Here is a 25,253-nt window from a genome sequence, read left to right as displayed (position 1 = left end):
CAATTGAGTTTGGTTCACTTCACATGGTTCACTAAGAATGCCTGGCTTGGGAGGGTCTCATGCCTCTCCAGTGTGGACAGGAGCCTGGAAGATTTGCCCAAGCACAGGTGTCAGTCTGAAAAGTGCCATGTGAGGTGTGCTATGAGCAGCCATGGTCTGGTTCCCATGCTGAGCAAGTGGGGTGTCTCTGCACTGCACTGAGACATCACCTCTTGGGGTGGGCTTGTGTGTGCCACAGTATCTGTCTTGCAACTTAAAGTTTGGTATTTTGGAATTTTTGATACACTACAGAGTATCTCTCCTTTGATGTGTCCTTGTTTCTCTTGTGAAACATCTCTGTAAAACCAAACACTTCTGGGACTGTAGCACAAATGCATGTAGTGGGGAAAAAACAACTCCATATTTATCATTTATCGACTTTCTAATAATGCTTCATCATGCTCAATTTACTCAGATTTACTCACTTTCATGCTATTAATACTGCTGCCATCTTTGAATTGCCCCTCGGTAGTTGTATGATTTGTACAAGATTGTGTAGATTTTATAACAGTTGTAAACTTGTACTTTTACAATCATGTAATTCCTCTTTGATTCTTTGTGTGTAACTTATTTTAATGCAATCTAAGTGAATGATCAGAATGAATGATCAGAATTATGTGACAGTTCTTGCTACACTTGACCCTCTTCCTGCCTTCTTGGGCAAGCCTGGAACATCCTTTAGCACTTTGTCAAATGGCATTTCCACCTCACTGATCTGTTGAAACATTGTCTCTCAGTTTGTCCTGGAATTGTGACACTTGTCTGTGAATGCATTCAAAGCTTGTTGTGAACTTAGCACGGGTGTGAGATACCTTTCTAACACTGATCGTGTAGAATCTGGTTGGCAGGTGTGTGAAGCTATCTCATGATCTGCTTGTCCCTTCAGTCTTGGGCCTGTGGGTGTGGAGAAACCTGAGTGTTTGCAGCACAGAGCAGTATGAGGCTGCTCCCCACCAAGCAGAGTCAAGCACATCTGGAATGCCACAGCATACAGCCCTGGTTAGAAGCATGCAGCCTGGAGGCCTTGGACAAAAGAAAACAATGTAAAATGGTGGACAAATGCTAGCATAAAGCTATGCTTCGTTCTGTGTGAAAGCTACAGTACTGAAGTAGTAATTAGGAATTTCTCAGTACTGAAGGTTTCAAGGAAAAGAACCTATTTTAACAACAGCAATTTAAAATGTTATTTCTTTTCTTAAAATGAAATTTATTTTCTTAAACTCATTTTCATTACTGTAAGTTCAAATGTCCATTTAATGCTCTGCATCATAAGTGGAACATTTTTCCATAGTTTCAACCAAAAACATTTTAATGGCAATTCCACTTGGAACCCAAATCTCTTTTGTTCAGCTCCATTTGCTCAGTCTGCATTCACTTTAGCCTCATTTTCTTCCAGTGAGGGTCCCAGGATCTCCAGTCTACCCTGCTGACCTAGGTCAGGGGTGATGCATGCTTTAACCATGAAACATGAAACCAGTCAGCGCAACTTTTCAAACTGTGGTAGCAGAAGGGAGCTGATAGCCTGGGATCTGTGTGTTACCTAATGCACTCTTTATCATCAGAGAGTGAGTAGTTATACTCATTGCCCAGCCAATGAGAACACAGCCACTTAATACTACTGTAGATTCCTGATCATGAATGGCTGTGTAATAACCAGGATTTTAACTTGGTTGCCAGTGATAGGAAAGTTTCACCACTTATAATAAGTTGTACCACTGAAGAAATTATCTCTCCTTATTATACTGTAATGTTTGATATATTTTTGGTGATTTATAAAATGCAATCAATATAATAACTAGGTCTTAGGTAGTGTTGTAATAGTGTTATAAGAGATTCATCGTGAGAGGTTCACTTGTGACATGAGGTTTTTTGATATCTTTGAATTAAGGTTTTAGGGTGACAGAAAATAAACTCTTGACACATGTATCCCACATACGCAGACAAGTGTATGAAGACTGTGACTATGTTCCTTAACACAAAAACTGAAAAAGCACTATGACTGCTCACCTCTCTGCCATGACCACGTGATGTAGTCTGAAAGCCATGTTTACATGTATTGGTGGTATTAGCTGCGTCTCCCTAAATGTGCATGAGTGCGGGCGGCCCATGTGGCAATGTGGCGTTAAACCTGTCCCTCCTCCCGTCACAGCTCTGGAGAACATGCTGCAGAACTGGGATGCTTGGCCATCTTTGGAACACATTTCCACTTACATGCTCCTCCCCCATCAATGCTTTCCCCACTTTGACTTCAGGCAAGTTGTCTGGATATTCCAGCAGTGACTAATATTTTTCTGGAACATTGTGAACAAGACGAAAGGAAGAAAGGATAAGGTGGACGCCATTTTGAGAAAGCTTGTTTTTCTTTTGGTCAGATTCTTTAGGCTTAATAAACCTTCTGTAAAATAGATTTATATACACAAATGCACATATATTAAGCAATGTTAAGCAGTTTGTTGCTTGAATGTGTTTTGTTTGTTTGTCTTTGTTAAAAAGCTGAAGACTATCAACATCCATTCACCTTATATGATGGGTAGTCTTAGGAAAGTTGCTCCCCTGTGTTTGTGTGTGTGTATGAGTATGTGAGAATGAGAGAGAGAAAGAGGAGAAAGAGGGAGAGAGAGAGAGAGAGAGAGAGAGAGAGAGAGAGAGAGAAAGAGAGAGAGACTGTGTGGGTGGCTCATGTCCATGATGTGTTAGGAAGCTGGTTAAGTACACCTAGTGCATGAACCTTCCCATCCCATCCAGTTAACCAATGAAACAGTCAGAGGGCTGTAATAGCTCTCTGCAGTTCATAAAAGTGGCCTATGGTTAAGAGCAGACAGGGCCTCCCAACTAGCGCATCATTTACACACAGCAGTTCCTACTCAAACAGCAAGAAAAGTGAGGACCAAACATGTCCTAAAACAGCTGTTGAGTGATGAGAGCTGTGCAGTGCGTGCAGCGTTTATAATGCTGACATGTCACTGTCTCTTTATGCTGTAATGAGACAAACTAGGAAGCAGAAAGCCAAGCAGTATGCCAAGCTTTAATTCTCTAACAGGAGTGACAAAGGAAGTAGGGTTCAATAAAAGGCATTAATAGCCTTAATGCAAGAGGGATGTATTACAGCTATTCAAAACAAAGATTCAAATAAGAGCACTGGAAAACTACTTTAAAGCTCTTTGAATTTAGAGTAGCATCATAACGTGATGTATCTCAAAAGCACTTTCTGAATTAGACTGGGCTCCTTTAGTTTTTAATGCTTTAGTCTTTTAGTCAGAATTTAGACAGAATGAATCATTCCAGCAGTAAGTTTAAGAGACACTTGTATCTGCAGTTTCAGCTTCTACACAGGGCTTAGTAGTGCAGCATGGCAGTGGACATGTCTGGTCCTGTGGCCTGCTTGAAGCTGTGAGCTCATGCTCAAATTTGAAGCTGTATGCATTTCGCCTGCCAAAGTCTTTAAGGAAAACACACAGTCTTTTAGCTTTTTTAACCTTCAACTATTACTTGCATGCCAGACCTATATTAATTGCATATCTTGGAAAATACAGGAGACAGAGTCCCTTTAGGAATACATGTAAGGTCCCTGACATATTTAATCGTCTGAATTGTTTAATTATGTAAAGACAATGACAACAATTTAAAATACGCGGAGAAAGTGCGTGTTAATTATTAATTATAAAATAAATTTGATAGCTTGCAAAAGTATCCAGCGCGCAATCAACAATTTTTAAAAAAAAACCCTCCCGGACCGTGTACACAACGTTCCTGCCTCCACACATCCAACCCTGTTTGACGGTCTCCTGCTCGCTCCCTCGCGCGGAGAGTTAAGCTGACCCGGGCACTGCGTAAAAAGTGATGCCCACTGAAGAGGCAACTATCCACCCTCGGCATTTAGAGCGCCGGACGTCCCATAAATGTGATGCGACCTAATACGAAGCCTGAGAAAAATGCGAGAGTTTAACGCTCGACGATGTCCACGTCCTCAAAAGAATGGATCCAATTAAAACCTTGCACTCGTCATCATCGTCCGTAAACTGCCAAACTCTCTGGAAGTAGGCAGGGATGTGGGACCACATGACTACAGCGGGTTGTTCTAGGATGAGACTCATATAGAATTTCTCTTCTCCTATTGGTCTCCGTGCTGCCTTTTGACACGCACTCAAAGGAACCTCCTGCCATATAAATAGGGCTGATTGGACTTTATTATTCTAGCATCACGGCAGCAGGTTCCTGCTAAGTTTGGAGTTACTTTCGCCACAACTGTATGTCTGCTTGAAGTAGTTAAACCAGGCACTGAGGCACAAGGAGTCTGCATGTCGGACTAGACATGCTCAGCTTTGTGGATACCCGGATTCTGTTGCTGCTTGCAGTGACTTCATACCTAGCATCATGTCAATGTAAGTTTTATACTTTTTTTGTGTCTTACCAAGGAACTTGAGCCTCGTTTGTTCCTCTGCTCACTGAGGATTTGCTTCACTTGTTTGGGGTGGTTATGACGTCTGTGCTTGGAGATTACCTCAAGGACAGCTAGATGCACATCTGAGGGAGTGTGCCAATGGCTGTCCACTGTAGAAATCCAAAGGATTCTTGCACTTTTAAAGGATTCTTCTTTTTTTTCCATGGATATATTCGTCTTTTGCATTTAGGAAATGAAGACAAGTCACATAGTTAGATTACCCTTCACCGACGACTGCAGATCATATCTGAGTAATTTACTCTGCATTGAATAGATAACAATGAGAATATATGAAAATAACGCAAATATAATTCGTTTTTAAAACTTTGGGCGTTGGACTTCATCTTTTGTCCCAGGCTTGGTAGTATGAATTTTTATCATGGGGTAGGGAAACGTGCCCCCTACTGGATGAAGTCTATAATAGCATATCTTGGGAGCTTTTTCAAAATAATTTCTTTCATTTAGCTGGTAACTAAAGTAAGTAAAGTCTTATTCCAAATTTTAAAAACCGAATAGTAAAAAGCAAGTGCAATTTTTAGTATCAAAAGTACCAAATTTTAATTTCTGGGCTAGGTCACATTCTTTATAGCGGAACATCGGTACAATGCGACTCGCGCAGACAACTTCAAATGCTCAAAGCCGCCATCTAGTGGAGAAGTAATCACATGACATCAGAGCGAGGAACGACTTTACGGTCCAAATAACCCCTCCCAGTTGGGGCGAGGATCACTTTGGGCAAGTGGGTGTCGCGATTACACGTGTTCTAACCGGAAGGCCTGTGCAAATGAACAATACTTGTAGTTTAAGGGAGCTTCTAAATGTATTTATATATTTCAGTAAAAAAAAAAAAAAAAAAACATTCATACCGTTTTTTTATGTTTAGATATTTCCATAATTTTGTGTTACTACTTAGTTGGATTAAGCATTATTATTGTTGTCATTGCTATTGATAGTACTGGTAGTAGCAGTGGCGCTGCTGCTGCCTGTAGAATATCATGTATAATACTATCCTCTGTATTGTCATGCTGCCAGCAGTAATGCAGTGATTTTATGAGTATTTCAATTGTGAGTCATCTTTTCCTCTGCGATTTAAATACATTTAGAGGATTTCAGTCAATATCTCACACAGTGATCTATACCTATATGCAAAATTATTCAGAAGTGGGTGTTTGTTATTTAACTTGATTGCTTCAACACTTTAAAGGTGCAAATTTAAAACTTCTAAAAATAAATTAACACATCTTATTAGTGCAAAACAGGCAATAACAACAAGGTACATACCTTAGTTCTCAAATTACATTTCTTAGTAGGAAATACATTATATTTCCTACAGTTTATAACAGGCTGTTAAATAACATGAAATGTGAAGATGTACAGATTGGTACTTTACTTGTTAATTTATAGTTGGTCTAACATGATTAAAGTTATTCCTGTGTTATGTCTTTAAGAAGACTGCTAAAGGTCTTTCAGCATTGCTGATTGTAATTTTTGTAACTGATAATATTCTCTCTCTCTCTCTCTCTCTCTCTCTCTCTCTCTCTCTCTCTCTCTCTCTCTCTCTCCATTTTCTTCTCCTCCCCCGTTTCTTCATCTAGCGGTCAGTACACTTGCATGGAATTTTTCTTTAGTCAAGCAATAAAGCTTCTTACCTTATCATGTGTTCCCAAATTAGATGATATTCAGTAAAAAGATTCTTGCCAATTTGACCAATCTCAAATAATGCCACAGCATTTTGTGCTGTTGACATTTCGGCAATACTCTACATGTTCCCTCGTTTCCTGACAAGGAAAGCATGAAGGTTCTATTGGCTAAGGTGAATGTCAGTGAAATCAGAAACTACCCACTAGGGCTGGGCAGATGGCCCTGGCACAATGACCCTTTTCAGATGGTTCTCTGAAGAGGAAGCCACTGCACAAAATCAACGTGGCCCAGAAGTTCATTTAACATAGTACAGTTACTATGGGGATAGTAGGGCTATCATTGAACTATTGTATATAGCCTACATTGTTAAACTCTTGTATTTGAGATTGGGACAGATTGTTTACCTAAATGTCAAAAATAAATATTTTCTTTGAATACCAGAAATATAATCTGTATTTATTTTTCTCTTTTTTTTCTGTAGATGCTTAAAGGAGTATATATAACATATTTCTGTTTATTAGCAGAACAAATGTTGTAAATCATATTTGTACCTCTGAGTTTGAGTGAGCCCTGTAAACTCCCTTAAGCATCTTTTGCTATATTATGCTTAATTTATGACTCTTAGCCTAACCCAGTGCAGCTTTGTTCTAATAGGCATTACTGAAGTATGTAAGGAACTGATGAATATGCATGCCTTAGTGAGATGGTAGTGACCTTTAATATGCATGTGTCTTAGTGGGATCATAGCAGCTCACATAGCCCTACACATGAAATGACATAAGAAATTTGGAAAGTTGTAATAAATAAATCTTGTGTTTATTTGTCTAACTTTCTGATCAGGCTTATGCAAAGGTGAGCATTATTTCTTATGTTCCTGCTGGTGCGTGAAGTGTGGCATGTCTGAACAGCTGACTCAAGCTTGCTTTCCACACTATTCTACCTCTGGCGCACAGAAATGCGACTTATGTTCAATGCTTGCACTCTCAGCTGTTTGTAAACTCACTTCACATATCTCAGCACAGGGCTCTGAATCTAGTTTAGGCATTATGCATGCTATATTACATTAAAAAAAAAACATATTATCACCAGGCTTCTGCAGGTTGAGAGCATGATTGCGTATGTTGTGCTGGCTTATAAAATAGATTTGTTGAATTTTGTAATCATATTTTTAATCAACAGGGCCCTAGGGGAGACAAAGGGCCTAGAGGTGACAGGGTAAGTGCAGAAGAGTCCTCAAGTTGTCTGACAATCAATCAAGGACAAGAAACAAAGTATTTTCCTGCTAAAACATTCACTTTTATGAAGGTCCAGGAAATTGCTTAACCACGCCAAATTATTTTTTCAGTTTCTCTTTTGGATAATAAACCATCCCTCTGTAATTTTAATACAAAGAAAATACAAAGCAATGATACAAAAATGCAAGGATTGTAACGAACATCTGTGTTCTTCACTAGTGAACAAAAACATAATGCTGATTAATAGTTTGCATCCCTGTGAATTGTCTAATAACAATATTACAGTAGAAGTGTCCTTTAGATGTCACTGAATGACCAGTTAGTCCTGCAACAGGAGAGAATATTAAGAGCAACTCAGAGCTACTCCTGGTCAAAGTTATTTGTCACACTGCTTTCTCAATTCCTTACTGGACTTCTAAATTCTAATCTCTGTATCTTTTCTCTGCCAGGGTCCTAAAGGACCAGATGGCAGACCTGGCAAACCTGGATTTCCCGGACTCCCTGGACCCCCTGGCCCCCCTGGTCTTGGTGGAGTAAGTTAAACCTTAATTTGACATTTTCACATCATTTGCATGATGGGTAATCTGTTATGGTACTGATGTTCTAATGCACCACTCATCTTTAATGTTTTGCATCATGACCCATTCCCAACCTGATGACCCACTGACCTTTGACCTTTTGAACTTTAATGGCTTCCAATGTGAAAGTAATTGTGTTTATACTACATTGACATCCATTAATTCAATGACACTCATTTTTCTTTTAATCTGCACTGATTTTTCTACTTTTTTGATTTTCAATAAATTAGACTGATGAGATAAATGGTGAAATAACAGCTGTGGGTCTGTATTGTATTATTATAACAGTCAAGCACCTCTTTTCCACATTTTTAGTGAGATGAATATTTCATATACAACTTAGTGGTTGAACAGGGTCATTTGCTTTGACTTTGAACAGAACTTTGCTGCTCAGTATGATGGCGCTAAAGGACCTGACCCTGGCCCTGGCCCTATGGTGAGCACCCGACATGTGACCTGTTGTTAATAAACGTATCCTAGTCACAACCAAGGTCAGTGGCCCTTGACCTTCTTCAGGAACATCAGCCATGGCTGTGCATATACTATACATGAATGAATGAGCAAATGAGAAGATGCCCATGGAATACTCATTCTTATTCTTCTCTAAAGGGCCTGATGGGTGCCAGAGGCCCTGCTGGACCCCCTGGTGCACCTGTAAGTGGCATTTTTGTTGTTGTTGTTGTTGTTGTTTTTATGGGTACAAATGCAGATATCTGACCTTTGATGATTGTCTGATGGCCTCTGTATGATTTACTTTTTATTGTAGGGTCCCCAAGGTCTCCAAGGACATGCTGGTGAACCTGGAGAACCTGGACAGGCTGTAAGACCTGCCAACCACTACCCCTGCCCACATTGGTCAAAATGGCCCAGACAGGCACAGAACTGACTTGACTTTTAATCTCACCTCTCCTCCTCCCCCTCACTTTCTAATAGGGTGCAGTTGGTCCTCGTGGACCCCCTGGACCTCCTGGCAAATCTGGTGAAGACGTAAGTAAAATGATACATTTTAAAACATTATTTAGATGCCACATATTTAATTTTTTTACAGAAAAAAAACCATGTAACACTCAAAGTAAATCACTGCCACAGCGACATAATCACTAAATGCATTTTATGGCAAATTTATTGCAGGGAAACAATGGCAGATCAGGCAAGCCTGGAGACAGAGGACCTGCTGGAGCTCAGGTAAGGCCGGCAGCTTTACATATTTCAATTACAACAGGCCTAAGAGTACTCTTCTGAGGGTAGTTTAGCTTATATCAGGACTCCCGTTATTGTTAAATAGACAGACATCACAGAAGACATAATGAATTACATTACTGCAAAGAAAGCATGAAAGGATCCTTCTTTGTTGCCAATGGCAATAAAATCTGATATCATCGCGCGACTCGTAGAACTTGCGTGCAGCCATTATTCTCCAACACTGATTAGTCCCTGATGTGGTAAAAGAGAGGTGAAATAGACACATATTAAGATCTATTTAATTGTTAAATTGTGATTGTCCTTTTTTGTCTCTCTGTCTCTCCTCTGCAGGGTGCTCGTGGTTTCCCTGGGACACCTGGACTTCCTGGCATGAAGGGACATAGAGTGAGTGACATTGCACATTGTATTTTTTCAGTGCAGGAAGCCCGAGAACATTTCTTTTCTAATAAGATGTACTTGAAGTACACAGAATATATATTTCAAATATAACATTCAAATGTAAATGTTGAGCCAAAAGGTAAAGTCTGACTAGAGGAACAGCTGTTCGAAGTAGGCCTAAATTGTGAGATCTATGGTTCATCTCAGTAATGAAAGGTTTTTTTTGTTTTGTTTTTTCTGTGACAGGGCTACAATGGTCTTGACGGACGCAAAGGAGAGCCTGGTTCACTTGGCCCTAAGGTATAAACAATGACACAGCATCAGTAGTTCAACTCGTGCAAAACAGAAAAAAAAAAAACATATTCAAAAACAATGGAGGCAGCGAGGGTAGTGTCACTGTACAAGCGATTGATGTTGTTCATAAATTGCTTGGTTATTATTAGAGTACAATAAGTCTATGCTTCACATCTCCGCATTTGTTTCAGCCATATTTCTTCACATATGATCTTTAATGCTTTGATCCTTGAACCCTCTTTATCTTCTATTCTTAGGGCGAGTCTGGTGCTCATGGTGCTAATGGAACCCCTGGACAAAGAGTACGTTTTCACTTACATAGACTTACTTTAAAATGTATACGGATTTGTATTTCAGTTTCCACAGAAGGCCATTTTATGCTTACTTTATGGGCTGTTTGACCTAATGACACGACCAGCTTTTTGGGGTCAAGTTCCATCATAAACACTTACAGACTGAAGTCTACATTGTTCTCATGATAAACATGCATAATTGTGTTTCTCTAGGGTGCTCGTGGTCTGCCTGGTGAGAGAGGCCGTTCTGGTCCTGCTGGTCCAGTTGGTGCTCGTGGTGCTGATGGTAACACTGGTTCTGCTGGCCCTGCTGTGAGTACAGTATTTATTCACTAATAAATGTATTTAACCTAGTATTTAACCATCAGCCCCTCCATGTCCAAGACAAATCATTATGTTCCAGTCTAATGCTGTGCTCTGTGTGATCTTCCCCTCCAGGGCCCTCTGGGATCTGCTGGACCTCCAGGCTTCCCTGGTGCTCCTGGACCTAAAGTAAGTATCTGGGTTTTCTGGATGTCAGCCTTGGAATGAAAATACACCCTGAAGTTTGTCCATTTGATTCACTATCTTTATATTTGTACTACTTGCACACCTGTTTAACATAATTTTCCCTGAATTACTTTGATCGCCCTTATGCAACATGTCTGTATATCATATATGATCATGGATATTATAACATGTTTATAACATATTCTAAAATATGTTGGTAACATTATTACATTGTTATTTGGTTATTATAAAACATGATTTCAGCTATTTTCATACATGCCCCTTTCATTAATTTACAACTTTGTATTTAACACATTTAAATCTCATATAAATATGTCAAAGTGATTCTTATGGGGATATCACATTCACGTGTTAGCTGCATAAGTATAAAAATAATCCAGTATTAGCACAACTGATGTTTATACTGTGAGCTCATTATTAGAAATCCATGTTTAACAGGGAGAGATTGGACCTGCTGGTCCCACTGGCCCTAATGGACCTCAAGGACAGAGAGGCGAGCCTGGACCCCACGGCGTTGTTGGCCCAGTTGGTCCTGCTGTAGGTATTCCTTATACATTACTTTAATTCAATGTAAAATAAAGTGTTGTCTTGAGAAATATGCACTGACCCACTCTGCTTGCTCCTCTGTAGGGTAACCCTGGTGCCAACGGTATCAATGGTGCTAAGGGAGCTGCTGTAAGTATTCAGTGAAACTTTATTTTAACCAGACATATGTCAGAGCAATACGTCCATCACTGCAGATGCAACTTGAGCCCAGTATCTCCCTTAGTTGATCCTCGTAATGAGGTTCTGAAAGGCTACAGAGCATACAGTGTATGCACATGTAAGCAGGTGTACTGCTATGGAACCTGCTACTGAAGACCCTTTCAACCATAACTCTCATAAATATTGCCATCTCTTTGAGCAATAGAGCTTCTGGGTCCAGTGTGCTGCATAATAAATGTATCACTTACAATAACAGTTAAAATTAGCTTAAAGTAAGGAGATGATGGCCAACGTCTGTGCTCTTATTATAGTACTGTGAGGATTAAAAGGAACTTGTAGGTGTGATATCAAATGGTTCTATCAAAATCTACTTTGACATCGAAATAAGACATAATATGGTTGGATTTGAAACATCTTTTGTCAGCCATGATTAATTACTACACATGAAATGCATTATGTACCAGTTCAATTGGTTGTGGACTAAAATTGGCTATGCTGGTTGTTGGTAACCTGGACAAATTTTGATAAAAAGTGTAACAGGTTAATTTCTAGGCTATTAAAATGTATTTATAGATTATAACGAAATTATGTCTTCTCATCTTTAAATAAATGGTTCCGACATTTTCAGTTAATGCGAACTGCTAACTTTAATTTATTTTTCTGTCTTCTCTGGCAGGGTGCCCCTGGAGTTGCTGGTGCTCCTGGTTTCCCTGGCCCAAGAGGAGGCCCTGGTCCCCAGGGACCTGCTGGACCATCTGGCCCCAGAGGTCTTTCTGTAAGTTCAACCTAACAAAACTTAACCTGACTTAACCCACGTTTTATAATTGTACACAACCCCACATAGCTAGGGGTCAGTTTCTAAAGCTAGACCAAAACCACTCCATCTGTACTATATATTAGTATCTACATTCTATGTGCAGTTTATGAGCTATAACAACAAACACCTGACATTTTAATCTTTTTTATTGCTCATACATACATAATTATAGGGTGACCCTGGACCTGTTGGAGTGAAGGGAGATGCTGGTCCAAAGGGTGAACCTGTAAGTAGTGATCAGCAATGTGCACTTCATGCATGTGTTAAACTACAGGGCTTTTCTTTGTCCTGTTTTCCTGACCTCTTTGGCCTTGTTCTGTTCAGGGTAGCTCTGGTCCTCAAGGTCCCCCTGGTCCTGCTGGTGAGGAGGGTAAGAGAGGCCCCACTGGAGAGCAGGGAGCCACTGGTCCTTTTGGTATGCGTGGAGCCAGAGTAAGTCCTAGTTTTTAAAAACAAATAAACAAACAACCAAATACCAACTGATCTTAAATGTTCCACCATATATATATGCCTTACAAAAACACTTATGGGGCTAAATATTCCTTCTTGATGCTGAATTTACATGTAGAGGAATGTTTAAAATGCATGTGCAGATTTACTAACTTCTGTGACTTTTTGCTATATAGGGAGCGGCTGGAACTCGTGGTCTACCTGGTATGGGTGGCAGAGCTGGCCCATTGGTAAGATTACTGTGACATTTCAGATGCCTAACCTTAACTTAAATGATAAGCCATGGATTAAGCAGTACCTAGTCATAGTTAGAGAATGTCTTTCTGTAAAAAAAGATTTGAAGATCACATTAATATGTGAACAAAAAACAAATGATCTATGACAAATGACAATGCAGTAATAGACATGTCGACATATAAACATATATGTATTATAATGCTGCAAGAGAATGTGAAAACAGTATGTATGATTGAAACAATGTGTTAAAATGCTGGCCTTCCGTTTCTATTTGGGCAGTAATGACCTCTGAGCTTACTCTTCCAGGGCATGCCTGGGGAGAGAGGTGCTGCCGGTAACGCTGGACCTCGGGGACCCCCTGGTGATGCTGGTCGTGCTGGTGAGCCCGGGCTGGTTGGAGCCAGAGTAAGTACTTTACCTGGGCCAGGAACACACAACACTTGCCAGAGTATTTCATTCTTATATTCTAGTTGCATGTGCATAAAGAAATTATAAATATAAATATATTTTCTAAATATAAAATATATATATATATAATAAATATATATAGCTTCTCAGATGCAAATCGTGCAAATCCACTATTGTTCCATTATGATACAATGAACTGATGGTAAGCCAGAGAAGGTTTGAAGAGGCCTCCATTTTAACTCAGTCTCTAAACACAGGGTCTCCCTGGCAGCCCTGGCAGCGCTGGACCCCCAGGAAAGGAGGGACCTGTTGTAAGTGCCCATAAAGAAAACAAAGGGAACACAGGCAACTTCACAACTTAATATAAAAGTTCCCTTCCAATAAATGTTTTCGATCGATCTCCTTTTTCAGGGTCCTTCCGGACAAGATGGACGCACTGGCCCCCCTGGCCCTACCGGCCCAAGAGGCCAACCTGGTAACATTGGATTTCCTGGACCTAAAGGACCCTCTGTGAGTAATGACAATTCTTTTGTCAAATATTTATTTTTTGTCAAATTTTTACTATATTATTACTGCAATTCCCATAATAGCAGCAAGCCAATGGCACCAAGACTAAACAATACACATAAAATATTTTTTGTAAATGTATGGATTGACAAACAACAGTAAGGCTTCACCGTAGTCTAATTGTCTATCTCTAGGGTGAGCCCGGTAAACCTGGTGAGAAGGGACCTGCTGGGGCAACTGGACTGAGAGTGAGCACCTTGAAAAGCCTCCTATTAGTATCAATACTAGTTGATATTTTTATAGTAATTCAACTGCCCCCACTAAGTCACATATCTTTTTATCTAGGGTCCCTCTGGTCCTGATGGAAACAATGGCCCTGCTGGTCCCGTTGGACTTGCTGTAAGTAGACCTGTAGAACAAAAATTTGCAGAACAAAAAAACAGGCAGATGATTTGGGATTTTTGATGTTAATGTTGATTCATCTTCTGTCTGCAGGGTGGCCCTGGTGAGAAAGGAGAACAGGGACCCTCTGGTGCTCCTGGCTTCCAGGTCTGTCTCACTCACTCTCACTTATTCACTTATGGCTTCTTATAAATGATGAAACAGATGTTTCATTATTCATGATCAGCAGATTCTTACACTTTGACTCTTTGGTCTTTTTAGATATAAGCTCACCCATCCAGGCTTGGTTCAGAAAATAATGTTGTAATAAATGGGTTTCTAGACCCTTTGATAGCAACATTAAATAACATGATTCATTATGCTAAAGTGGTAAAGCCTTAGCAAACAGTTGGAATAAAATGGGCAAACTTTGTTTGGGAAATGTACCACATCTTAGTTATTCAGTAAGTGTGTATCCAAACAGATTTCATCTAAGCTAAATGTTTGACTGACAGCATCTTTGATGCAGTAATCTGTCTGTATTAATTTGTATATACTTATACTTTTTAAAATCTACTATATAAATATTATTTTTGGTGAGTGGGTCATTGTGTGAATCACTGATCTCTTTTTCTTATCATCACAGGGTCTTCCTGGGCCTGCTGGACCTGTTGGTGAGACTGGCAAGCCTGGAGAAAGAGTGAGTTCTTATTACAGTGATAATTAAGAACAAAGTGCAGAACTTTCCCATATGCAAATGAGGCTATTCTGCTTAAGGAGTTTTTTTTTCAGACATATAGTGCTCATTCACATAAAAAAACTGAAATGATTGATTGATATTAAAACTCATTCTGTAAGCACTCTGTAATACAATGGCCAAGTTCAGGGTAATGTAAATAATATCTAGTATGATGCCATCTTTAGACAGGATTATATTTAAATGTTTTTAGACACTAATCATTAATCTATATTATCACTTATATATACATAAATTTAGAAATATGTAAATCATTAAAAATGTACACCATTTCCCTGTAGGGTATCCCTGGAGACCAAGGTGTGGCTGGACCTGCAGGTTCAAAGGTATCTAACCTTTTACTGATATCATGCACTGCATGACTTTTCATAAGCTATAGACAAATGTCCAAATTTAATGCCAATTATTGACCATCTTAACCCTCCTGTGTTTATTTATAGGGAGAGCGTGGTAACCCAGGACCTGCTGGTGCCTCGGGTGCCCAGGGATCCATTGGTGCTCGAGGACCTGCTGGTACTCCTGGCCCTGATGGAAGCAAGGTAACCTGTCGTCTTTCTTGCTGCATATAATAATAATTATTATTTGTAGTGGCTCGGAACCCCACTTTGTTATGTCTCAAGACATTTTATTCAACATACAATATTTATACTATAAAAAAAAAAAATGTCAAAATGAATACTGTTCTTTGACAGTTGTGTTTTCAATGTAGCAACCATGTCATATTTTAAAATTAATACAAAACCTTTGTTTTTGCTTAGGGTGAGCCTGGTGCTGTTGGACCTGCTGGTGCTCCAGGGCATCAGGGGGCTGCTGGCATGCCTGGCGAGCGTGGTGCTGCAGGTACTCCTGGACCTAAGGGTGAGAAGGTCAGTCCTGGAGGGTCATCTGTCCACCTTATATTGCACCTTACATGCCAAGAGCCAAAATATTTGTTCTAGTTCCAGAAGGTTTTTAGCCTACTCAAAGAATTATATTCTTCAAAAACTGATTCAAGACCGGCCGTAACACTGAACATTTCTAATTCTGTATAGATAATACAGTATATTGCAATCACAAACCAGCTTCATTTTCTAATTGGGTTGTTTTGGTGTCTAACACTTAACGTATATAATGTTTAAGGTTTAAAATTAATTACTCTTTCATCTGTTTCACAAATAGGGTGAGTCTGGATACAGAGGCTTAGAAGGCAATGCTGGAAGAGATGGTGCCCGTGTAAGTTACAATACATACAAAGAAACACTACTGTGTTTATCCAATATTTATATTTTATTTATTTATATAAAATGCCTTCTGCAATCAACCTAAGGCGTTGTTTATGTATTTGTCAGGGTATCCCTGGACCCAGTGGACCTCCTGGGCCTGCTGGTGCCAATGGTGACAAGGTAAAGAACATTCATAGCTACTCGGCTTTAGAGTTGGATTCTCAGAAATATTTACCATAATGTGATAGCCTACAAGACTTAAGTGGCATGTTTGCCTTTGCAACAATTTAATTCCTTTTAAATCTTATATGATTTAAAGAACATAAAAACTACATGCACAGTAACAACATAAGTGGCAAGACATGTCAAACTTTTGAAATTGGGAAGACCTCAAGAGGCCAACAGGATGATCCATATGAAATCTAATAAGTGCTTTGAGCAGGCATTTGTTTTTAACCCCATTTCTGAGAAATTGAACCCATGTCACCTCTGGAAAATTATTTTGGCACCCTTGATATCAAACATGTAATACCTCAATATTGCCATCTGCTGGAAAGAATTTACAAACCAGTGGCGCTTCCATTTTGTGAACTGGACAACTAAACATGAAGGGAAAAAAACTTTTTTTTTCTGAATAATTAGGAAATGTACCTATAAGCCTCATTTAGAAGCAACATTAGTACAGAAGTAAACCCTTTGATGTGATGAACCTGAATGAAAGGAAGAACTGCTTTAACACGTTAATGACTGTGAGCCTGTGAATGGACTGCTCATCATAATGCGTGGTCTGTGTAACTACTGATCCAATGACAACACTGATCATTGATCTTCTATGATATTTACACAGTGGATCTTATGATATGTCCTAATTCAAATGGAAGAATTAGCCTCAACAAAGTGTACAATAAAAGGAAAACACTGACTTTAAGAACCAAATTTAAAGTCAGTTTAGAATGTCATTTTAGTGCTTGTCTATTATCTAAGGCAGTGGTGTCCATGATTTGAAACATATATCACTTAAGATAGCAAATGAGTTCCTTGGATATTACATCAGTGACTTGTGTAATGTTGTGTGATCCTCTCACGCCTTATTCTCTCCCAGGGTGAGGCTGGTTCCTTCGGTCCTCCTGGCCCTGCTGGAGCTCGTGGTCCTCCTGTAAGCATAGTTTCTTTACTTTAAGATACAAAATACTTACCCCTTTGCTACCTCCATTGTATAAGCAATATGTAAAAGGCCCTGACCTTTGAATCATTTACCTGATTTCAGGGAGAGCGTGGTGAGTCTGGCCCTGCTGGACCTTCCGGTTTTGCTGGGCCCCCTGTAAGTGCACATTTGTCTTTGTTTCACTGTTACCACTGAGTACTTCATTTTCATCAAGAACAAAACTGAAATGGCTCCAATGGCTCTTGCAGGGTGCTGATGGCCTGGCTGGAGCTAGAGGAGAGAAGGGTCCTGCTGGTGTCAAGGGTGATGTTGGACCTCCTGGTGCTGCTGGTCCTGCCGGTAACACTGGACCTCTCGTAAGTTTAAATGACACAAGCCTATCTGAGAAATGCATGGTAATATTTAAAAGAGCTGAAGATTCACAGCTTCTGACACTAAACTTGTGTTAAAATCAGTCTCTATGTCTCCTTTGAGGTGACAATAAGAACATACTAAAATATTCAGCTTATACTACTCACAAAACAGATACATTTTCTCTATAACCCATTGTGATGTCTGGTGATGTTTTAGGGTCCTGCTGGCCCCGCTGGCCCCCCTGGAGCTCGTGGTGACAACGGTCCCCCTGTAAGCTCTTCTACTAATCCTCTTTTTACAGGAATGCCCATGAATATCTAGAGATTGACTGATTCTACAATTCACTGCTCTTGAGTAAAATTTCAGCTTTGTCTATATCCCAGGGTTTGACTGGTTTCCCTGGTGCTGCTGGAAGAGTTGGACCTGCTGGTCCTGCTGTGAGTATTCTCGACATCATCAAATGCCCACTGAAGCGCCTTATCATTTTTTATATCAAGTGTAATACTAATAGTATTGATAGACTATATATGTTTACTGACTGGCTTGATCCAAGATGTCAAACACAGAAGGCACTCATTCTAGCTAAAAACAAGTCCTGCATGTTCCTAAACAGGGTATTGTTGGACCTCCTGGTCCCACTGGTGCTGCTGGAAAGGATGGTCCTCGTGGTCTCCGTGGTGATGTTGGACCTGCTGGACCTCAGGGAGAGAATGGCCTGGTTGGACCCCCTGGTCTGGCTGGTGACAAGGGATCCCCTGGAGAGTCTGGTGTCATGGTATTTTCTTATAATTTTCCCAGACATTTGAAATAAATCTTACTTCACATAAGCCCCATCTCACACTCATTTTATTAGCAAACTGAATCTGAAATCTAAAGCAGATTCCTCTACTGTTATAACTATAGGGACCACCTGGAGCTGCAGGACCTCAGGGACAGCTCGGAGCTCAGGGATTCAATGGTCTTCCTGGTTCCAGAGGTGAACGTGGTCTTCCTGGTTCTGCTGGTGGTGTTGTAAGTACCCTCCCACTTCATCCAACTATGATTTTCCAATTCAACTCCATTATTACACCACAATCAATTTTACTTTGCTATGACTTTGGGTTAACTTCAGAGGTGATTTTCTGGGAAATCTAATCTAACTATATAATGTGATGTGTTACTCAGGGTGAGCCTGGCAGAATTGGCCCTCCTGGTTCCGCTGGTCCCCGCGGTCCTGCTGGTAACATTGGTATGCCAGGTATGACTGGTCCCCAAGGAGAGGCTGGACGTGAGGTAAGTTGTATAGTCACAGTGATCACAGTAATTTGCAAGACAAGCTGAGCATTTTCACTTTTCACCAAGATGTCAAGGATGGGCTAGTGGTTAATATAATGACTAACAAGCACAGCTCCATATAATGAGTATAGAGGTAGGCATGAAGCAAAACATACATACACCAACAGGTTCCTACCACCAGTGCTTCACGTTAGCCAGTCTAATGCTACTCCTGCTTCCTACCTGCTGCAACTGTTTTTTTTAAATTACCTATGATGGAAAATTTAAATAAAGTCTACAGACATGCATCAATGGTCGCTGAGCTTCAAAATGTTGCACAAGTTATAGTGTGCATTTTTCATACTTTAGATATCTGTAGAGCTTTGAGAACAGAATGCTTGTGTGTACCATTTCTTAAATCCATTTTTGTCATTTTAGGTGTCAGTTTAGATTTTACATAACCACATGCGGAAAATTATTTTTGTTCTTCTAAAGGGGAACTCTGGTAATGATGGTCCTCCTGGCCGTCCTGGTGCTCCTGGTGTTAAGGTAAATCTTAAACAGTTTTAGGAAATACAACATTTACACAGTACTACATAAGTTTATTCTCAACAAATTTTTTACAAGACTTAGAACATTAGTTTCATTACTTACCTGGACTGCTTTGATCTGACAGGGCGATCGTGGTGAGCCTGGATCTCCTGGCCCACTTGGTGTTGCCGGTACCGCAGGACCTCTTGGACCCAGTGGTCCTGCTGGCAGAGCTGGAAACCGTGGTGAGGCTGTAAGTGTCCAAGACTTAAGCACATTTGATGTACTTTATAGATTTGTCAGTGAAGACCCTACAATTACAGTTGTCTTGAAACAGTATGCTAGTGACCCTTCATGTGTTGTTGTTACTTTGGTCTAGTTCTATATGTATACAGATTATATTTGTTTAGAATTGTTTTCTCAGGAGTTTTCTGTCCTTTCCTTCAGGGATCCTCTGGATCCTCTGGACCAGTTGGCCCTGCAGGAGCAAGAGGTGCACCTGTAAGTAAAAAAAGTCATAGGTCCTCTTTCACGGATGTGTTCTTTCTAAATTACCTATTTAGCATTATTCCAGAAATCTGTCATCTTCTCTGCAGTTGATTTTGCATTCCTCCATGTGTGTTGCAGGGCCCTGCTGGAGCCCGTGGTGAGAAAGGTGGGGCTGGAGACAAAGGAGACAGAGGCATGAAAGGACTGCGTGGGCATCCTGGTCTGCAGGGCATGCCTGGACCCAATGTGAGTGACCCCACCCTAGTAACATATTTGGGTAGCAGTATGCCAGAAAGAAATGAAGTCCAATGTTGATTTCTGCATGGCTTTTGATTTTGCTCTATTGTTCTTTTAATCTTACAGGGCCCTGCTGGTGATACTGGTCCTGCTGGTATTGCTGGTCCTGCTGGTCCTAGAGTAAGTAACCTACCTTTTATTACCACAGATCAATCTTTGGCCATGGATCATCGAGTGGGGTTGGTAACATTTTTGTAACTTTAGGGCCCAGCTGGTCCCAGTGGCCCACCTGGTAAAGATGGTAGATCTGGAACACATGGTCCTATGGGACCTGCAGGATCACGTGGTCCCCCTGGACATGCTGGACCTGCTGTGAGTAATGACTTTTTTCAAGGAAAAGCTTAGAAAACAAACATAAATTTATACTGCAGTGAAATAAGGTTTCATGTATCCTGGATAACTGACTTGAGTACAGAATAACGTATTCACTTGATCTGCAGGGACCACCTGGATCTCCTGGTCTTCCTGGACCACCTGGTCCTGCTGGAGGTGGTTATGATATATCTGGTGGCTACGATGAGTACAGAGCTGACCAGGCTTCCCTTAGGGCTAAGGACTATGAGGTGGATGCAACTATCAAGTCCCTCAACACCCAGATTGACAACCTGCTATCACCTGAGGGCTCCAAGAAAAACCCTGCCCGCACCTGCCGTGACATCAGGCTCAGCCACCCAGAATGGACCAGCGGTAAGTGTGCAAAGCTCTTTAAACTTATGTCTTTTAATGCTTTTTAATGCTATATTTAAACTTTAAATTATCTACAAAGATCTACAAGTCTTTCTTTATTAAGTCAAATTATCTTAACACAATATTCATGTTGTGGGTTCATATAGATTTATTCTGTGTGCGGGTATTTTCCTTTGCAGGTTTCTACTGGATCGATCCTAACCAAGGTTGCACCATGGATGCCATCAAGGCCTACTGCGACTTTACCACTGGTCAGACCTGCGTCTATGCTCACCCAGAGAGCATTCCTCAGAAGAACTGGTACAGAAGCTCCCAGGAGAAGAAGCATGTCTGGTTTGGTGAAACCATCAATGGTGGCACTGAAGTGAGTTAGAGAATTTTGCAAGCCTGATAAGACTTTCAATAAATATAAACAGTCATAATTTGTTTATATGTTTATAAGCTTGAATTTTTCCTATACACTATGCAGATTTTTTATTCACAACTATTTGGAATTATTTGGAATTATACTTACAGTATTATACTTACTGTACTTACTGTACTTACCATTTATTTTCTTCAGTTTGGCTATAATGATGAGACCCTGAGCCCACAGTCCATGGCTACCCAGTTGGCCTTCATGCGTCTGCTGGCCAACCAGGCTGTCCAAAACATCACCTACCACTGCAAGAATAGCATTGCCTACATGGACGCTGAGAACGGAAACCTGAAGAAGGCTGTTCTGCTGCAAGGCTCCAATGATGTGGAGCTCAGAGCAGAGGGCAACAGTCGCTTCACCTACAGCGTTCTGGAGGATGGCTGCACTGTAAGTTCAATGTGCAACTCTTCCTTTTTTATATCTCAGAACATGTATAAGCAATGTGCAAGCAATGTATAGAAAACATTTATATACTTTGGGGAGGGCATATTTCTTTGTTGCTTGACTTGGGTAGTCTTTTAGATTTATAACAGCTAAACGTTAATTCATTCACTTAACAGTACATTGTGCCATGGCCTATTAGACATACTCACTATATATGTAATTCATGATGTTTGAAGTTTGTAAAAAAAAATCTACCTTGCAATACGTATTTTACTAATGCCTGTTTTACTTTTATGCCACACCCCTGCAGAAACACACTGGCCAGTGGAGCAAGACAGTCATTGAATACAGAACAAATAAACCATCTCGCCTGCCCATCCTCGACCTTGCACCTTTGGACATTGGTGGCGCTAATCAAGAGTTTGGTTTGGACATTGGCCCAGTCTGTTTCAAATAAATAGACTCATGATAAATTAATAAGAGAGAAAGAAAGAAAGAAAAAAAGAAAAATATCTGCCCTTCTTCTCTGTGTTGTTTTTATACTGATTGCTGATTTCCTCTGCACATCCACTTGCTTAAGCTGGGCTCTATCGGAGAGGACCAATGGACTGAATGGAGCATTTCACAATGCAAATTAATACAGCTGCCCAAAGAGACGCTGGGAAACACCATGGTTTGGGACATGCCATCATTTTGTAAAAAATGAAAGAAGTGTAATAAAAACAATGAAAGTATGCATCACTTTGTGGTCTTTGTATATCTTCCAATGAGGAGGTTTAAAACCACAATTTCCAAAAGGTTTAAACTACCTCATGCCTGTATAAAGAAAATAATATTGCCAAACCTGATCCACATCCTAGATGTAAGTCGCTGGTACCAAGGCTTCAGGTGTTCTTTCCTGTGTCAAAGGTGCTCAAACACTTGAAGCGGAGATATATGGTGCTACACATACAGCTGTGGAGGAAACCACTTTTACTGTATTACTTTGTATTGTTTTTGAGGAGTAATGCACAGGTCCCCCTGATAACCCCATTTTTTAAGCAGGTGGAAAATTCTAAACCTGATGTTTGTCCAGTTTATACTTTTTTGTTTGTTTTTGTTTAGATTTTTGTCTTGTTTTAGTTTGGGTTTTTTTTTTTTTGTTTGTTTGTTTGTTTTGTTCAGGCATTTTATTCAACCACCCCCTCAGTATTCATACTGACAGCACATTTCATCCATTTGAATGGGTTTTGGAGGCCTCTCTCTCTCAAAATGAACCACAAAGTTTATTGTACCTATTTTGTATATGTGAGATGTTTTAAATAAATTGTGAAAAGTTCTGAAATAAAGCATGTCCAATGTTCCAAAACACAACATTTCATGAGTTAAGTGCTTTAATATCTTTAGAACACCTGAAAAGCCCAAAATGAAGTGTAAATGTCATGTTAATTCAGAACTTTTAACTCTAAAACATATAGGTAAAATAAAAGAACAATGGATTATCGGAATGTCTTTTGATTATTAGAACTTGAAACCACTGAGAATATTTATATAAGGAAAATATGTCATCATTTGCTTTCACTTCGGATCCAGCAGCAAAATATTTGAGGAGATTGCCTCCCCTGTATGCTCAGTTGTTTTGTTTTTTCCAAATGATTTCTCACAATTCCATTCAATAAAAAGGCAGAATTTACATCCTTTCCAAGCATGTCTGTGTTTGTAGAGGCTCTCAAAGTAATTGGACTGATCTAACTGAAATAACACTGCTTACACTGATCATGCAGCATAAATGTTTCTTTGTCTAATGGAAAACTGAGATCAACTGCTCTTTCATATAAAAGCTTCAAACAGCAGCTCTTAACTGAGTAGAGCACTCAATACAGGAAACCACAAAAGAGTATACAGCTTCTAGTATATAAATGATCTATAGTCTAATTTTCCACATACCACTATTTGAGCGTTGAAAAAAACAGACTAAGATGATGATGACATTCTTATAAATTATTACTTGTTGCATAAGAAAATGTTTAGCCTAACATGAGGCTTCAACACTACCATTATTAGACACAGTGTGGTGCTAAGTGCAAAGAACCTACCTCTGGTGTTTCAGCATAAATGGATGTGTTATATTGTTATTGTTACATACATGTGAAATAAATACCAGGGGTTCTTGTTTTTGTTTTTTCCAAACAAAATTATGGAGATTTTGGGCACGCCAAATTACTGCATTATACTCTCTTATAAGTAAAAGTACCCAGTACAATAGTGTATTCCTAACGGACAGACCACAATCAGTACGGGTGGGCAACTGTGCCTCATCCACCCTCACCCTCAGCACTGGAGCTCCTCAGGGTTGTGTCCTAAGCCCCCTGCTCTACTCACTGTACACCACGACTGCACAGCCACTTCCAGCTCCGCCATCATTGTCAAGTTTGCTGACGACACCGTTGTCATGGGTCTGATCTCGGACAATGACGAGAGGGCCTACCTGGAGGAGATTAAACACCTGGAAAACTGGTGCCAGGAAAATAATCTCCTCCTAAACGTCAGTAAGACAAAGGAGCTGATCGTGGATTGCACCAAGAAGCAGGAACAGCACTACCAACCTGTGAGGATCAGTGGAACCACGGTGGAGAGAGTAGATAGTTTCAGGTACCTTGGTGTTCACATCTCGCAGGACCTGTCCTGATCCCGCCATACCAACTCCCTGGCAAAGAAGGCTCGTCAGCGTCTTTACCACCTCAGACACCTAAGAGACTTCAGACTGCCCTCCAAAGTACTGCGGAACTTCTACACCTGCACTATCGAGAGCATCCTCACGGGGAACATCACAGTCTGGTTTGGGAATAGCACCAAGCAGGACAGACAAGCACTCCAAAGGGTAGTGCGTTCAGCAGAGCGCATCACTCACACGGAACTTCCTGACCTGCAGACCATCTACTACAAGCGGTGCCAGACCAAGGCCAGGAGAATTGTGAAGGACCCCACCCATCCCAACAATAGACTCTTCTCTCTGTTGAGGTCAGGGAGGTGCTTTCGCTCCCTGAAGACCAAGACAGAGAGGCTGAAGAAGAGCTTCTTCCCACAGGCCATTCGGGCCCTGAATCAGGGAAACTGATAAACTGTGGGGACCACCACCACCATGTAACATAACTGTATATCTGTATATATATATTTATATTCAATTACCTTGTTACACAACAACTGTAGATATGTTATTATACGAAATGGATCTGTACATTCTGTAGATTGTGTACATATATACACAACCATATACATTGTACATTGTGTATATAATCATAATATACATATATTGTACATACATTGTTAATATATTTTGTACATACATAGAATATATATATTTATCTTGCATATATATATTTCACATATAGAGAATATCTATATTTCTCTATGCACCCATTTTCTTTTCCTCAGTTTGGACAGAGCACTCTCCACCATTTCACTGCGAGTTATACTGTGTATGACTATGTATGTGACAAATAAACCGAACTTGAACTTGAACTTGAACTATTCATGACTACTTAAGGAGAATCTGAATCAGTATAAAACTGAACAAGAGAAGCTGGACTAATTCTGCAATGGATATCTCATGAGCATT

The 25,253-nt window shown here is 40.2% G+C and overlaps 1 protein-coding gene across 2 annotated transcripts; it reads left to right on the top strand.

Annotated features, from left to right (window-relative positions):
- The first annotated feature begins 4,217 nt into the window (after positions 1-4,217).
- col1a2 (collagen, type I, alpha 2) lies at positions 4,218-23,008 on the top strand. Of its 2 annotated transcripts, XM_027012050.2 has the most exons (51): positions 4,218-4,421; positions 6,076-6,077; positions 6,962-6,973; positions 7,301-7,336; positions 7,806-7,889; positions 8,314-8,370; positions 8,544-8,588; positions 8,701-8,754; positions 8,868-8,921; positions 9,066-9,119; positions 9,468-9,521; positions 9,762-9,815; positions 10,067-10,111; positions 10,316-10,414; positions 10,541-10,594; positions 11,051-11,149; positions 11,243-11,287; positions 11,994-12,092; positions 12,307-12,360; positions 12,459-12,566; positions 12,761-12,814; positions 13,128-13,226; positions 13,487-13,540; positions 13,641-13,739; positions 13,931-13,984; positions 14,082-14,135; positions 14,232-14,285; positions 14,764-14,817; positions 15,156-15,200; positions 15,315-15,413; positions 15,633-15,740; positions 16,033-16,086; positions 16,203-16,256; positions 17,179-17,232; positions 17,344-17,397; positions 17,490-17,597; positions 17,812-17,865; positions 17,979-18,032; positions 18,209-18,370; positions 18,499-18,606; positions 18,760-18,867; positions 19,345-19,398; positions 19,526-19,633; positions 19,828-19,881; positions 20,008-20,115; positions 20,233-20,286; positions 20,371-20,478; positions 20,607-20,853; positions 21,033-21,217; positions 21,416-21,658; positions 21,966-23,008. In XM_027012050.2, exons 1-51 carry the CDS (start codon positions 4,352-4,354, stop codon positions 22,110-22,112), a joined length of 4,071 nt encoding a protein of 1,356 aa, XP_026867851.2. In that variant the 5' UTR covers positions 4,218-4,351; the 3' UTR covers positions 22,113-23,008. The 2 variants fall into 2 exon arrangements, with proteins under 2 accessions (XP_026867851.2, XP_026867852.2); XM_027012051.2 differs by lacking the exon at positions 6,962-6,973.
- Positions 23,009-25,253: the final 2,245 nt, after the last annotated feature.

The sequence above is a fragment of the Electrophorus electricus genome, chromosome 8 (genome assembly GCF_013358815.1).
Source record: "Electrophorus electricus isolate fEleEle1 chromosome 8, fEleEle1.pri, whole genome shotgun sequence".
Taxonomy (NCBI): Eukaryota; Metazoa; Chordata; class Actinopteri; order Gymnotiformes; family Gymnotidae; genus Electrophorus; species Electrophorus electricus.
This window is presented reverse-complemented; position numbering and strand designations above follow the sequence as displayed.

Bases quoted from the DNA above. Each gene is read 5' to 3' on its own strand.
- col1a2 (XM_027012050.2), top strand. From the start codon at position 4,352: ATGCTCAGCTTTGTGGATACCCGGATTCTGTTGCTGCTTGCAGTGACT. The intron at 15,201-15,314 runs GTATCTAACCTT...GTTTATTTATAG, and splicing joins CTGGACCTGCAGGTTCAAAG to GGAGAGCGTGGTAACCCAGG. The intron at 16,257-17,178 runs GTAAAGAACATT...ATTCTCTCCCAG, and splicing joins CTGGTGCCAATGGTGACAAG to GGTGAGGCTGGTTCCTTCGG.